Here is a 14,900-nt window from a genome sequence, read left to right as displayed (position 1 = left end):
AAACAATCTGACAAACTTCCTGTTTTAGTGTCAAAACTAAAACTGTATGTATAAGAAACAGTTGTGGGGGTCTGGGAGTCGAGGGGACGCTGAGACTGGCACGAATAAATAAATAAAAGAAAGAGTTGCTTAACGAAAGGAAAGACATCAGTATCGTCTGAAACACATTAGAGAAAAAAGAGAGAAAAGATGACTAATCTGGATTACTAACGACTGTTAGTTGATCAAGTGCAGAGAAACGTGTGGCTCTTCAAGAGCCCCAAGTAGAATCTCCTTAACTCTCATTGTCAGGCCTTTTCTTTACCATCCCCAAATGACACCTTAAGGGCAGCAGGGACAGAGGTGGCACAGTGGACCTAGGCCAAGGGCTGCTCACAGGCTGGAGGAAGAGCCTCAGCAGAGGGCAGTTAGCGCAGGTCCCGTGCCTGCCCACCGCGGCCTTCCTCACCCAGCGATATTAGCATTTGTGAAATCTATTTACATAAAGGGCTCTACAGAACTATCCAAGAAGAAAGTTCAAGAAGTAGGTGGGAACTAAAGAAAAGGTGCGCTGAGGCCAGGAGGAGGCTCTTCAGACAGGACAGTAACAAGCACAGGCCTTTGAGGAGCAGAAAATGACCGAAGAGCTTGGAAAATTAGTTTCTTCAACTATGAGATCCATCCTTCCACATTTACCACACCCAAACAAGAATTCCACACAAGTATCCACACATCTTGGAAGACTGAATAAAAGGTTTTATCCTCATGAGGCAAAACTAGCCATAATGGTAAATAAAAAGGATCTTTCCCCATTTATTGGCTAACTAAGAGACCAGTACATACATAAGACCAGTTTCAAGAAAAATACTTGTCAGTTCAGGACTGACCTCACTAAGCACTAAACTACCTGTGAAGACATTCCTAACAGTGAGAATATTCAAGAACCTCTAAGAGGAACAGGACAGCGGCCCTCTAAGGCAGGCCCAATCTGTGAGGCACTCTATGCCAGCGGCAGCCCATACCCATCACGGCGCCTCTCAACAGAATCCACAAGAGACATGGTCTGGAAATTTGGGAGAAGGGGAACAACGGAAGGACAGAGGGACATGGAGGGCTGAGGAGGCTATGCCTGCAGTGACATCACAGGGCTGCCCAGAAGGCTAACATGGGCCAGTCTGCTGGAGTCACTATACCTACAGTCTGAGCCACCATGTCTGTGTGTGTTTCCAGAATGCCCCCCCACGTCATTCTTTTTGCACACAGAACTCAGACATGGCATGGCCACTCTTTGGATGATGACTGTGGGCGTCCATCGGCATCATCCCCCGGCATCGGCAGGCTCCCTCCTGTCTATCTGAACACACGTGGTTGCCGACATGCCTATGACACAACAGGTTCTACTGGTTCACTCTCACCAAGAGACTCTGCGGGGAGTGGCGGGGAGGCACTGGGGTCCGCTGACATTTACCCATAGACTTTGGCAGCAGGTTCTTGACAAATTCGGTGTGGTCCCCGACATGCAGGATGCTGTAGACACTCTTGTTCATCAGCTCCTCCTGGTTATACCTCAGATATTGTGTCACATTCTCTGACACAAACACCACGTTGCCTTCCAGGTTCACAACAAAGAAGAACCCATCAAGGGCCTAAGGACAAAGACCAAGTGGATTAGAAAGGGCGCAGCATAGGAACATGGAGCTGTCGTGAGGGACGGGGTCTTCGAGGGAAAGATCTCCCGTGCCCTTCAGAAATAACGTGTTTTCTTGGGATATACAAAGAATTCCTTTCTAGTTAGTGGAAGAGAGGCTAGATTAGGGTCTGTTGTTAAAACCAAAAACGAAACATAAAGTCTGTTAATCTGCCAGGAGATAACTGTTGGGATGGGAGAGCACCCAGGGCTGAGTGTGGGAGGAGTCAGGGCGTCAGCCCACAATACACTGTCACTGCTTTGGTATGGCATATGCTGAGAGGAAGGGACTGGTGCTAAATTTCCCTCTCAGTTTAAAAATAAGTATCAGGGGGAAATCCCCTAATTTCTACAATTTTTCAGGTGGCCAGGATTTAAGTGAAATCACAGGTGGTCTCAGGCCTTCGAAGCAACATCTAGCCTTCACGGTCTCCTGTGCAGGGAAGGGTCTGGACAGGCTCTTAGGCGTGGTGGGTGGATGGGGGTGGGGCACCGGCTGAGAATGTCACCCTCTCCCAGACTAAGAATTAGGTGGCAAAGAGAACTCACTGCTGGTCACCTGCATCCTGTAACGGGCTAATGTCTAAAACATTTTTGGGAGGGAAGATTAGTGACAGCTGTGGGTATGTTCACTCTGCTGTGGGCATACTGGGTGCCTCTAACATCCTCTTTTCCAAGTTACAGAGGGAACCAGGGCTTATGGAAGGAAACATTCACATAGTCTGCAGCAGAGCCACTACTGACCCCAGGAGGACTGAAGCCCAACCCTTCCAGTCTGGGCTGGCAGTGACAGCTTGCTCAGAACACATCAGAGTTCCATTCCACAGACTAAGAGGAGCTGGGCACACGTCAAAGCTAAGTTCCCAGTCTGTTGTTACCACTTAGGCTCGTCAGCTACTCACCTGAAAGTCACACGCCCAGCCCCCACCCACACAGTGGGTATGGAAGCCCTGAATGCTTGGTCCACCCCAGGGTAAAGCTGAGAAGTCCTTTTAAGAAAAAGTAAACTGGGTGTGGTGGGAACACTGCTATCAGAGTACCTGGGCTAAGGCAGGAGAATTGCTGGGAGTTCAAGGCCAGCCCGGGCTAAAAGAACCTGCCTTGTAACAACAACAACAACAACAACAACAACAACAACAACAACAAAACAAAGACCCAGGTCAAACCAAACAAAAACTAGTGCTGGACTTCAGACTTTTCTTAACCATTCTCTCAGGTTTTCTCTAATATGAGCCACATCCAGGGTGAAGCAAGACTTGGGAACATCAGTGCCACCCACACAGGCCGCGCCATGTGCACAGCAACAGCTCTCCTGTCCCTCGTGGCACTGCTGGGTGCTCAGCAGAGTTCTTAGGCATTCAATCCCCCATTACGAGGGTTCACTTTGAAGAAGCACGTGGCTTCTTACAGCAGGGAACCCTGGTAAGAAGGCTCATTTGTGGCCCAATAAAATGGAGAGATGAAAGTGGCTCGTCTTATAAAACTGTTTGTGTTTTTAAAGCTCACTATGATACGCTGATGAAAGGAGCTGACGCTTGCTTCTGTTGCCTAGCAACTGTGATGCTGTGATGTAAGCATGAGTGTGCACCTATGCCTGGAAACAGCACTGCAAGCACCGTTTCCCGTCTCCAGGTCTCCACTTAAGCCGCAAGCCTCTAGATTCTGACACTTCCTCTCCCAGAGTCCACACAGCCCTTTCTTCCATTCTCGGGAGATTATTTTCAAGCAGTAAAAATTTTGGTTTGATTTTATGAAGTCAGGTCCACTGTCATCCAGCAGTGCCGTTTCTATAATTAATGAACTTGCTGCAAGGGCTGAGCCACAGCCTGTCTTGCTCTCAGCATTTCCTTTTTTTGAAGCCTCAAAGTCTTTCTTGGGGTTTCAGTGTTATTCCCACTCCCTAGGCATAATGAATCAACAGTTATATGGAAAAATTCCAATTAATCTCTGCTTACAATTCAGAAAAATTTCCAAAAAAAAAGAAGCTGTCCCCTTCTTTTCATGTAGTTCAAACAGTCACCTGGTCACAGCCTTCTTTACTGCTTCTAAGAAGTGTGTGGGAAGTGCCCCTCTGTGGCCCTGAGGAGTAAGAGAGAGCTGATTGTGTAGGCCCCTGGGTGCAGGGGTCCTTCAAAGCCTCTGCTAGCAGCCCCAGGGAAGGAACTGGTTATTTTTAAATGCAAAGACTGGCTGAGGAAGCCTTACTCCCCTGTTTCCAGATCCCAACTATACAGTAGATTCCAGCAGAACTGGGTTTTCTGAAAACAAAAACCATCCTATGAGAAGAGACAAAGAGGTCAGGAGTACTAGCTAGCTTTGTTTTAGAAACCGCAGTCCTAAACCACGTGGTGGCTGCAGCAGGCACGGGGCAGGCTCAGCGCCTCGGATCCAGCCACGCGGTCCTTTCAGCTCACAATGTCTTCGGCAGAGCAGGGTAGCACGAGAGCTGAGGTGATTTATGTCTCAGGCAGCCCTCTCTCCCCTCTCATCTCACCACAGCCTACACCCTGAATTTTAGTTCTCAAAGAGGGACAGCAAAGCACTTTGTGTTTAGTACTCATTGATGAAAACAAGGAGGATTTTACATTTGTGTTTAGTACTCATGGACAAAAACAAGGAGGATTTTATAAACCCCAAGGTCCAAGAGCAGTCACTCCGCTATGCTTTGAAAAAGTTCTTTCTTCCTACTTCTCCCGTCATTTTTATGAGAAAAATATACTAGTTGGAATTAGCAGCCCCAAAAAGCATAGACCTCTCTGGCTCTCAGTCTAAACTGTCTATACAGGCCGAGGCATACAACACACACGGGAACGGGATCCCACGGTGGAACGGCATCTAAGTTCAGCTTTAGAAAGTAAGTGCTCAACTGACACTTAAACCCACACTCCATATTCTCATCTAACTGAGTTCTTGTTGTTCCACACACATAGAATTTGCTGGAGGCAAGAGCTCAGAGAGTCATATCCACTTGCATTAGTAAGAGTGTGAATTCTCCTTAAATTATATATATATTTGAACATAAATGTAGCACATGAATATTAAAACATTTATGATACAAAACCATGGGGGTGTGGCACCTCAAGCATCTAAACCATGGGGGTGTGGCACCCCAAACATCAAAATCATGGGGGTGTGGCACCTCAAGCATCTAAACCATGGGGGTGTGGCACCCCAAACATCAAAATCATGGGGGTGTGGCGCATCAAGCATCTAAACCAAGTGGGGGTGTGGTACCCCAAACATCAAAACCAAGTGGGGGTGTGGTACCCCAAGCATCTAAACCAAGTGGGGGTGTGGCACCCCAAGCATCAAAACCAAGTGGGGGTGTGGTACCTCAAGCATCATAGGCCCCAGCGCGTCCTTGTCGATGACACCCTGCCCTGTGGATGACACATCTGACTTCTGCACTTCATCTATGTTGGCAGCTGCTGCTTTCTCTGCAACAAATACACACAAGAGCAAATTAAACAGTGGTGCTACCTCAAGGGCACACCAACCTAACGTCTCCAGTGGGGCCAGATGTGCCTATAGTGAATCAGAGTGCACCCAACTGCCCCGGAGGACAGGAATGGCTGGAAGGAGGTGCCAGATGGTACTTTTCATCTTTAGAATGTGTGTATCAGATCTCTTCTCAGGCTTTGGAGAAAAAGAGTTAAAGGTTTCATGCCGTCCCCGGCAGACATTTAAAAAATATAGATTATGAAAACAAGTATCCCATGACACAACTTTGTACTCAAGAGATTATCCAAGCCAGGACGAAGGGCTGGGGGGGGGGGTCTTACTGCTCAGAGTTCACAGCACAGTTAGGACACATCTGTACACTTTAGGATGCCAGTGGCTGAGCTTTGACTTTGTACAGGAGCTGGACAGCACACAGGACCACACTCCCAGGCTGAAGATGTGCCGTCAGCAGGAGAGGAGTTGTGAAAAGCTCACGGGAGGGAAGACGCAGAACTATCAGCACATCTGTAAACACATCCTTCAAGGATGGCAGAGTAAGTTTACAGTGTAACAGACACAGCCACAACCTGTTAGAAAACAACGCAGAAGCAACGTGCCAATTACCTGTAAACTGAATAAATTACATCCTTGTTTACACTGAATGTTTTCATTAGAATTAAAGGCAAAAATAGTTAAAAATTCAAACTAACTCAATTTGGTATTCACAATCAACTTGCTTTTCCCTGACCATGGTAACTGTTTTTTTGTAAAAACAATTTTATGCAGTATTTAAAAAATCTGTTAAAGCCTAATTTATGGAACCTAAAAATAATTAGGGAATTATGTAGATCCTTCAAATCTTGCAACTCCCAATGGAAAGTCCTCATGATGCATATTAGCCAGTAGAGAAAGAAGGCTGTGTAGCTCAAGTCTGAGTCCGATATCAGCAGCACAACTAAGAACAAGACAGACAAAGGCGTCGGTTTCATGTCTGCCACCTGTGTGGCATGGCCGTGCCAATGACAAATACAATGTGTAAACATAGTTTAGAAATTGCAAGTTCGAGGGCACGGTGGCTCAGTAGGTAAAGGGCTCTTAGGAAAGAACCAGCTCCCACCAAGCTGTCCTCTCTCTTTCCTTCCTCATGTACGCACAGCTATAAAACAAAGCAAACCCAGGGTTGTTTAGAAATACAGTTGCTCTCAGAACACAAAGCTTGCACTCTGTTCTCACTGGTGTCACACTGACAACCACACACCGTGCCGGCTTCTCTGGGTTCCTCTACCATCTTACCTGTGGCATTTTTTGCCCTCTTCCGTGATGGCTCCCTAAAAGTTGCCTCTCCACAGGCTTTGTTTCACCCTAGTAGTCCTCAAGAGTATAAGAAACATCCCTCTGTTCCAACCACAGGACAGAGGACTAAATGTTACTGTATAGGGCTCCTTCCTCCCTGGTAAGTCCTAAGAAAGGGACACTGATTTTGAGCCAGCATCCTCACTCTTCCATCCACAAGCAGGACCAAGACCTGTGCCACCACACCCTTCCCTACTTCTCTGGGGATGTGGAGAGCTGACCTTTGCTCCCAGAAGTGGACTGACCACTACAGCTGCCATGGCTTTACAGGGGCGCCAGCATGCTCAGCAGGAAGCCTCCACGTGCCATTAGTTCTAAAGCTCACGGTGCATGCACTATGTTTTGTGCGGCTTCAAGGCTCTCTCTGCACACCCTTGCTCAGACTGAGCACACTGTGGCCTTTCCTGTCCTGCTATTAGAACCCCTCCCCCCAGAAGACACAAGAGATGTCCTCCCAAGGCCTCAGGCTGTAGGAACATGGACACAGACTGCATTACGTCATCCTATACCTGTAGAGAGGAGCAGTTCTCAAAGCTCCTAAGGCTGTGAGTGTGTACTACAGCCCCTTGTGTTGTGGTGCCCAGAGGAGCAGTTCTCAAAGCTCCTAAGGCTGTGAGTGTGTACTACAGCCCCTTGTGTTGTGGTGCCCCCACTCTAAAATGATTTTCACTGCTACTGTTAGGAACTGTCATGTAAATATGTGTTTTCCGATGGTCTCAGGTGACCCCAGTGAAAGGGTCATTCACCTCCAAGGGGGTCACGAGCCACAGTGAGAGCCAGTCTTCTAGAGGATGCCTGTACGCTCTTGCCTTCTCAGTCCATCAACACTGCCCCAACAGGAGGCTGCCACACTGAAGGCTGCCATTTGAAGACAGATTAGTAAGTCAGAACAGGACTAACCACATCTGTATTTTCAACGGCCAGCACTGTAGGCCAGAAATATCACGAAGTACAGATGTCTGGCTGACAAACAGGGCTGTCCCTGGCCAAGGCAGAGTGAGCGTGAGCGAGTTAGAAGGTTGGTGGGAATGGGAGGTTATCCTCCCCTGTGCCCCACTAACCCTTCAGAGTGTGGCTCCAAGACTGGAAAGAGAGGAGAGGGGCAGGGTTAAGAGGCATGGCTCAGGGTTTCTAGAGAATCACTCTACAGAGAAATGTTTGTGTGGACACAGTAAATTCCCACGCCTCTGGCCTCTTTCAGTTCATTCCTCCACTGCTAAATCTCTCTTATTCCTTCACACAACACCCTTGGGTTGGGCATGCAGCCTAGTGGTAGACAGGAGCTGGGGAGATGCTTGGCTGACGGTAATGTTGGGTCAGCGAGAGATGAAGCTACAGTTGCCTCGGGAATGGGAGCTCCACACCCATCACCCACAGCTACAAGAGCAGCCGTGCTCAACCGGAACCCTCTTTCCAGCCCCCTAAGAGTTTCCACCTAAAACCAACAAACAGCATTTTCTCCCCAAATGGAGTAAAACACTTGAACTTACGAGTATAAAAACTAGAGTCAAAGAAGTCCTCTATTTAAAAATCATTGTTTAATTTACACACCAAGAAGACTTCGACTATTTCTATGTTACATTTTACTTTGTAAGTACTTTATGCTCACTGTAACTAGTAAGTTTCCAATGCACACTATCAAACCTTTCTTTTGCCTCAGAAACTCTTACGGTGCCATTTTTATTGGGTCAATAGTAAATGAACAGCACATTAAAAGAAAAGAGCCCTCAAATGTGTTACCACAGGCGAGGCGCCTTTCTCATCAACAAAAATAACCTGACAAGGAAGCGAAGGTTACTCCAGCCCATGGCTTGAAGGTCCACACACATGGTGGGGAGGGTGGTGTGGAGAACTGCTGTAGTCTGAGGGCAAAGCCCGAGACGCTGGCCAGACCCCTCCCCCCAAGTTTTAAAGTTACCCGCTAGAAAACTTAAGGCTGTTGTCGGAGAAGATTCTGATCACACAAAAGCAGTGGATTCCTCCTCTTCTTTCTGTGTGGTACTGCCGCTACTTTAATAGTCAGCGATACATCTTGGTGATGTCATAGCTGCCGAGCAATCACTAGGCTTCATGAGACATATCTATCTAGAGGGTATGGCATCTTTCTGAGGAAGTAAATTCACCTATTAATAGTTCTGTGTAATGTACACAACTTTCTTTATGACAACTCCGTCAGGCTGCTACCCCTAACACTTATAAACTTCAAGCCTGAGCGCTGTAAATGCCGCAGCGACGCGCACAGACTGACCGTTTTACACCTCTAGGGAAAGACAGATACAGAGAATTAAGAGCAAACCAGCACAGACATTTGTTTTCTAGAAACTCATCATTCAGATCTAACATGGAACAAGGGCTAGGAGATCACTCGGATCTGATAACATTTGTGTGGGGGAGACTCTTGGAAAACTTGAATAAAATCACACTGAAAAACTGTTAATAATAACAAAATAGGCTGTTTTCTCCTTTTAATATTCACCTGGTAAATCTTTAAAAGGAAAAAAGCAGCAGGTGATTCTGGCATCTCGACCCACATAAGAAAATGGGATGCAGCCAGTGGGCCTCTGAGTGGTTGGAGTGTTGGTGAAGGACCTCACACTGCCTCCCGGAGGGCCCACAGGAGCCATTCAACAGATGAGGAACGTAAAGGCTCGAGTCCTAAGGAAGCAACTTGAGTTCAGAAAAGGGAGGAATGGCTGGGCACGGGGGGTGGGGGGGGACGTGATTCATGTATGTTGGCATTGGTTAGGTTAGATTCTAGAGGGATATACATGTGGGTGGGTGGTGTTAAGACCACCACAAGTCTCGGGCAGGACTTTAAACCAACATCCCTCTTTTCTTTCCAGTTTTTCTGTGTGACCTTGGCTGTTCCGGAACCTGCTCTATAGACCAGGCTGGCCTCAGACTTAGAGATCCACCTGCCTCTGAAGTGCTGGGATCAAAGGCATGCGCTGCCGCCACCACCACCACCACCACCGCCGCCGCCGCCACTGCCACCACCACCACCACCACCACCACCACCACCAACACCACCATCACCACCATCACCACCATCATCACCACCACCACCACCAACACCACCACCACCACCATCATCACCATCATCACCACCACCACCACCATCATCACCACCACCACCACCACCACCACCACCACCACCATCACCATCACCACCATCACCTCCACCACCACCACCTCCACCACCACCACCACCACCAACACCACCACCACCACCATCATCACCATCACCACCATCACCACCACCACCACCACCACCACCATCATCACCATCACCATCATCACCACCACCACCACCACCACCACCACCACCACCACCACCACCACCATCATCACCATCACCATCATCACCACCACCACCACCACCACCACCACCACCACCACCACCACCACCAACACCACCATCACCACCCTGTGAAAACCAGTATTCTTAAGTGTCCCCAAATGACCTAAACTAGAGCTCTAGTAAGTGATGAGACCAAAGAAACAATTTTCAAGACAAGGCTAGAGTTCTGTTAGTCGAACGCACGACTTGAGAGAAAACGCGGGTGTGCAGAGCCGTCAAGCTCTGCCGAGAGTATGAGCGTGTGCCCTGCTGCTGTCAGACAAACAGAAACCAGCGGCGAGAGCCACACTTTCGGTCCTACGCTCACTGTTCAGGATGCGTTTTCTAGACTATTTGTTACATGTTCTTCAGCTCTGTGTTAAATTTATGCTTGGGCCACACTTGTCAACAGTAAAATAAAAACCAGCCAGTGACATGAAGTGACACAAACCACTCAGAAACATGGCTTTACTGAAGCGAGGGAAACCAAAATTAAACTGGCCCTGGACGTACAGCGTGTGTTGTGGGCACTTCTCATGTTCAGCTCAGCCTTGACTTTAAATGAGAGCTGGAGAGGCTGGGAGGGAGAGCAGAGGGAGGGGAGGGAGAGCAGAGGGAGGAGGGAGAGCAGAGGGAGGAGGGAAGGGAGAGCAGAGGGAGGAGGGAGGGAGAGCAGAGGGAGGAGGGGAGGGAGAGCAGAGGGAGGAGGGAGGAAGCTGGAGGAGGGAGTGTCCTGCACTCACTGGCTGGTAGTGGACAAACACCGTATCTCAGATAGTGCAGTGCTGAGCGAGCTGTTTGTAGGCAGCGTATAGAAATAAGCTCCGACTTAGACATTCGTACTCTGTAAGTACAGCTTTACTATACTAAAACATACCATTTAATATTTTTAAATTAGGCAGTTTTCCCAGCGGTCGTGAACTATATTTAGTTTTCTATATTTTGCATCCATTAACTATAAAAATACATTGTTATAAAAATATCCTTTGGTGGAGGCTTCAGTGGCAGGCTGGGTCCAGACTTCCCACGATCACCGTCTTATGAAAGCTCTCCACACATCAGACAGGGATGCTGACGTCTAAACTCCAGAGTCCCCTGTGCTGTGCCTTCACACGTGTCCCTGCTGTGCCTTGGCCATTATGGCCCTGCTCTCTAGATAAAGAATGACTCTCCTTTTCTTTTTCATTCTCCAAAAAGATTTTTGAAAACATAAAACAGCTATTTAACAGCCATTTTACAAACCCTACACCCTGGCAGGACAGCCCCTCCCCACCAACCTTTCCCTCTGGGCCTTTTGAGCATCCTCTTCCTCCGCGGCTGCTCCCAATGTCCCGCCCACTCCCTCCGCCTGTACTGCAGAAACCCAAGACCAATTAGTTAGATTTCCAGTTTCAAAGCTAAGACCCCTCTCTTCAGGGACTGTGCTAGATGGGTCATACCGCAAACTGGGGGAAATCATTAATATTAGATTCCTTATTTTTCATAAGTAATTATTATTCCTGTTTTCTCTGAGAACAAAAGAAGAGGTGAGGTATTTGATCTCTAGGAATAAAACTGACTTAATGCAGGAAAACATTTCTTTGAAGTGGACGGATTAAGTTGCTCTTTAACACTGCCATGTACAGGGACACATTTGAAAGTAAAATTCCAGTTTTCTGGTGAGAACAGCAATAAATCAAAAATACAGTCTTGCAAAAAATTATTTTAAAAGAAAACATATGGGATATTTGGGAATTATGAAGTGGTTTTATTTCTTAAAGACCGTTAGAGATCTCTCTGAGGTGTATTATTGGTCTGTGGTAGTGTACTAACGCATGTCTATTAGCCAAGTGCACGGAGAATGTAAAAGCTTAGTTTTTCTACAAAACACTGCCAGGATAGAGTCCCTCCCTTCCCAGGGACGCAGCAGTGGCTCGATGGGCAGTCACATGACTGTTCTCTCCAGCCAAGCAGTGGCGCCCTCAGGCCGATAGAAACGCAGGTAGCACTCCACGCCTCCCATTACAGGGATGGGTGCGCACCATCACAGGAGAAGATGCTCACGGCTGTGCTTGCTCCTTCTCTCTCAATAAAATAATCTAAAATGGCTGTAGAAGCTTGTCGATATTAGCTTTAAAAAGACAGAATTCATCAAATAGCACCCACTCTGTGAAAGGCTGTCTGACGAATCCACAGGCATTTACACTGGGGAGCTTCCCTGTGCTGGAGTGCAGACCCACCTCTGACAGGAAAGCCAGCTACGTTTCGGTGACTTTCACATTAGGCCAAGAATAAAGAGAACTGCTTTAAAAACAAACAAAACAAAACGAACAAACAAACAAAACGAACCAACCTGGATCCAAGTTATTGAGAGAAGAACAGAATGTTTGGCTGAGATGAACCAGATATACTATCCACGGTTTATAATTAACTCCACTGCTTTTAAGTGAGTAAAAGCAGTCACTCAGAAACCCATCAGTCTCTCACTGATGTCAAGCACAAGGCCGATCTCTGCACAGCCAACTCCAAGGCTGCTGGGAACACGCACTGCGTCTGCCCTGTTTTGCACTCAGTGCCTGGCTAGTGTCAGATAAATCCACACAGTACAACCTGTGCAGACCCAGGAGGGACAAAGAAGTCACAGAAACAGTGAAACAGTGTCTGGCCAAGCAGCACAGATTAAATGTTACAAGAAAACTTGTACAGCATCTCAGAGGTTCTAGAAGGTAAAGGAGAGAATTAGGCATCTGCACCCAACTAAAATTAGCAAAGCTGCCATATGGCTGTGTGAAGCCAGCAGCACATTCCTATTCATTAGGAAGCATTCTGCGAACATAAAAACACAAGGCCTTCCTGCCTCTCCAAATGTGTTCATCTTTTCAACGTTAGTGCACGATATATTATCTGCTGCCCAGAGCCCCTGCTGTGCATATTAAAGAACACGCAGCTGCACTTTCTTTGGTAGTGGGAGGAACCTAAGCCCCAAGTTGCCTCCCTCACTTTCGACACTGAGCTTCTACTTAGCATATCATGACTTCCCTTCGGTACAAATCAAGCAAACTCGACCAATTTCAAGGCTGTTTTCATCCTGTGCATACACCCTGACTGCCATCATCAGAAAAGAAGCCTTGGTTTCTCTTCTGCTTGAGTCAGGTTTCTGTTGCTTCAATGAGACACCATGGCCAAGCGAGGGAGGAAAGGATTTACTTGGCTCACACTTTGACACTGTAGTGCATCACTGAAGAAAGCTGCTGCAGGAGCTCAAAGAAAGGATCCTGGAGGCAGAAGCTGAAGCAGAGGCCATGGAGGGTGCTGCTTACGGCTCTGTTCCCCGTGTAGAACCCAGGACCACCAGCCCAGGGCTAGCACCACCCACAAAGGGCTGAACCCTCCCCTATCAATCACCAATTAAGAAAATATACTATAGTCTTGTCCACAGCCCAGTATTACAGGAGCATTTTCTCAATTGTGGCTCCATCCATCTTCTCTGATGATTAAATCTGTGTCAAGCTGTCATAAAACGAGCCAGCACAAACTCCTCTGAAGACTACACTTATCAACAGAGACAGCCACTAGGTAAAACTAGCTAGAACCTGCCTGTCCCCAAGAGCCCCGCCCACTCTCTTAGGTCCACATACAGCTTCCATTTAGCACCCACACTGTTGGATTCACTGACAGGTAACACGGACACTGGGGGTCATGTGGGTGCTTAACAATATATTATATATTGTGACCAAAGTGTCTCTTCTGGATAATTTACACCCCTGTGTTTACACTGGTCAGGACCTGAGGGAGCTTAAAGATACATCACAGAAGCAGAAAGGGAAAGGGGCGGGGGGGGGGGGGATGAGGTGTGGAAAGCCTTAGACACTGCCTCAGCAGTTCTACAAGGGAACACACCAAGACACAAGACGTTTGTCACAGCATCGTCCACTGAATTTGTGCTGTGTGTACCTCAGCTCTGTCTCTCCCAACCAACTGTTCACTGTGAGTGAAGCTACACCTTCATCTTCGACAAGCAAGAGTTTGAGAAGCAAAGGCCAATGAAAACTACTTGTTTCAAGTACGTTTGGGACCAGTGAGGCGGCTCAGCATCAAGCCTCCAACACATGGGTCTGAACCCTGGGACCCACATGATGGAAGAACAGACTCACACATGTTAGCTCCTAACTTGCACACACACCCAAACCTAGAGGTGCACCAGAATGACTCAACTAAATAGTGGAGCCCTCAGGAGCTCTCGGAAAAAGGAACAGAAGACTCGTTTGTTTGGACGGAAGGAAGGGCAGGAAGAACTGAACAAAGGGGCAAAGAAAACACAGCCTCTCAAAGGACCAAAGTGCACGCGTTGTAACCATCTGTACGTGTGGCTGGCTGCTTTTCCACACGGTCTCACTAGTAGCTCTAACTCCAGTCCCAGGAGACGGAGCGCCCTCTCCTGGACTCTTGGGGGCCCTGCAAAACACCGTGCACACGTACACAGGCAAAACACCCACACGTATAAGGAAATAAACTAAATTACACATGCTAGCTCAAGAAAGCAAGGTCCACAAAATTATACTGTAGAAGCACCCAAAGTTCCTCACAAAGAGGCTAAACTGGAAACTGATATGGTCATGGCTCAGTTTGGAAGGACATTAGACCGTCAAAAAGACCATTTCTCCATCTTGAAAGCCAGGAAACGTTGTGTAAGCATTTTGCTCCAGCTGTTGTCCTCATAGCCATGGAGAACTATCACTAGGAACGTTGTCTTCCCAAGAGTGTCCCACTGTTCCCACTAACACCTGTGCTCGGTAACGTGGTGGTGATGCTGAGTGCTTCGCACAGAAGCAGAAACTGAGCTCCGTTTGGCCAGGACCCATGGATCCCGTGTGCTTGCAGGGCTGTTCTCTGTTCTAACAGGGCTGGGTAGAGGTGTATACGAAGACAGATCTCTGGAGTCATCATGAGCAGAGTGAAAGGTAACCCATTCACACTCAGGACAGCAGGACAGCTAGTTCATAAGGCTATGGGGCCACTGTGAAAAGCATCCCTGAGGAAGAAAAGGCTCCAGGCCACCCCACACCTAAGCTTCAGAGGGCAAGGTCCTAACAGATCCATTTTATCAGACCCTCATCTAGG

General features: G+C 47.7%; 1 protein-coding gene across 1 annotated transcript in view; it reads right to left on the bottom strand.

The window, feature by feature from the left end:
* NCOA2 (nuclear receptor coactivator 2) overlaps nucleotides 1–14,900 on the bottom strand; it is a 123,556-nt gene that overhangs the window by 42,290 nt on the left and 66,366 nt on the right. Inside the window, exons 4-5 of the mRNA XM_080938780.1 lie at nucleotides 5,000–5,103; nucleotides 1,448–1,625 (exon numbers count right to left, since the gene is read on the bottom strand). Coding sequence (XP_080794906.1) covers nucleotides 1,448–1,625; nucleotides 5,000–5,103 — 282 coding nt within the window. The remainder of the gene's footprint in view (nucleotides 1–1,447; nucleotides 1,626–4,999; nucleotides 5,104–14,900) is intronic.

This window comes from Micromys minutus (genome assembly GCF_963924665.1).
Source record: "Micromys minutus genome assembly, chromosome: 26".
Lineage (NCBI taxonomy): Eukaryota > Metazoa > Chordata > Mammalia > Rodentia > Muridae > Micromys > Micromys minutus.
Note: the sequence above shows the minus strand (reverse complement) of the source record. Positions and strands in the feature narration are given on the sequence as shown.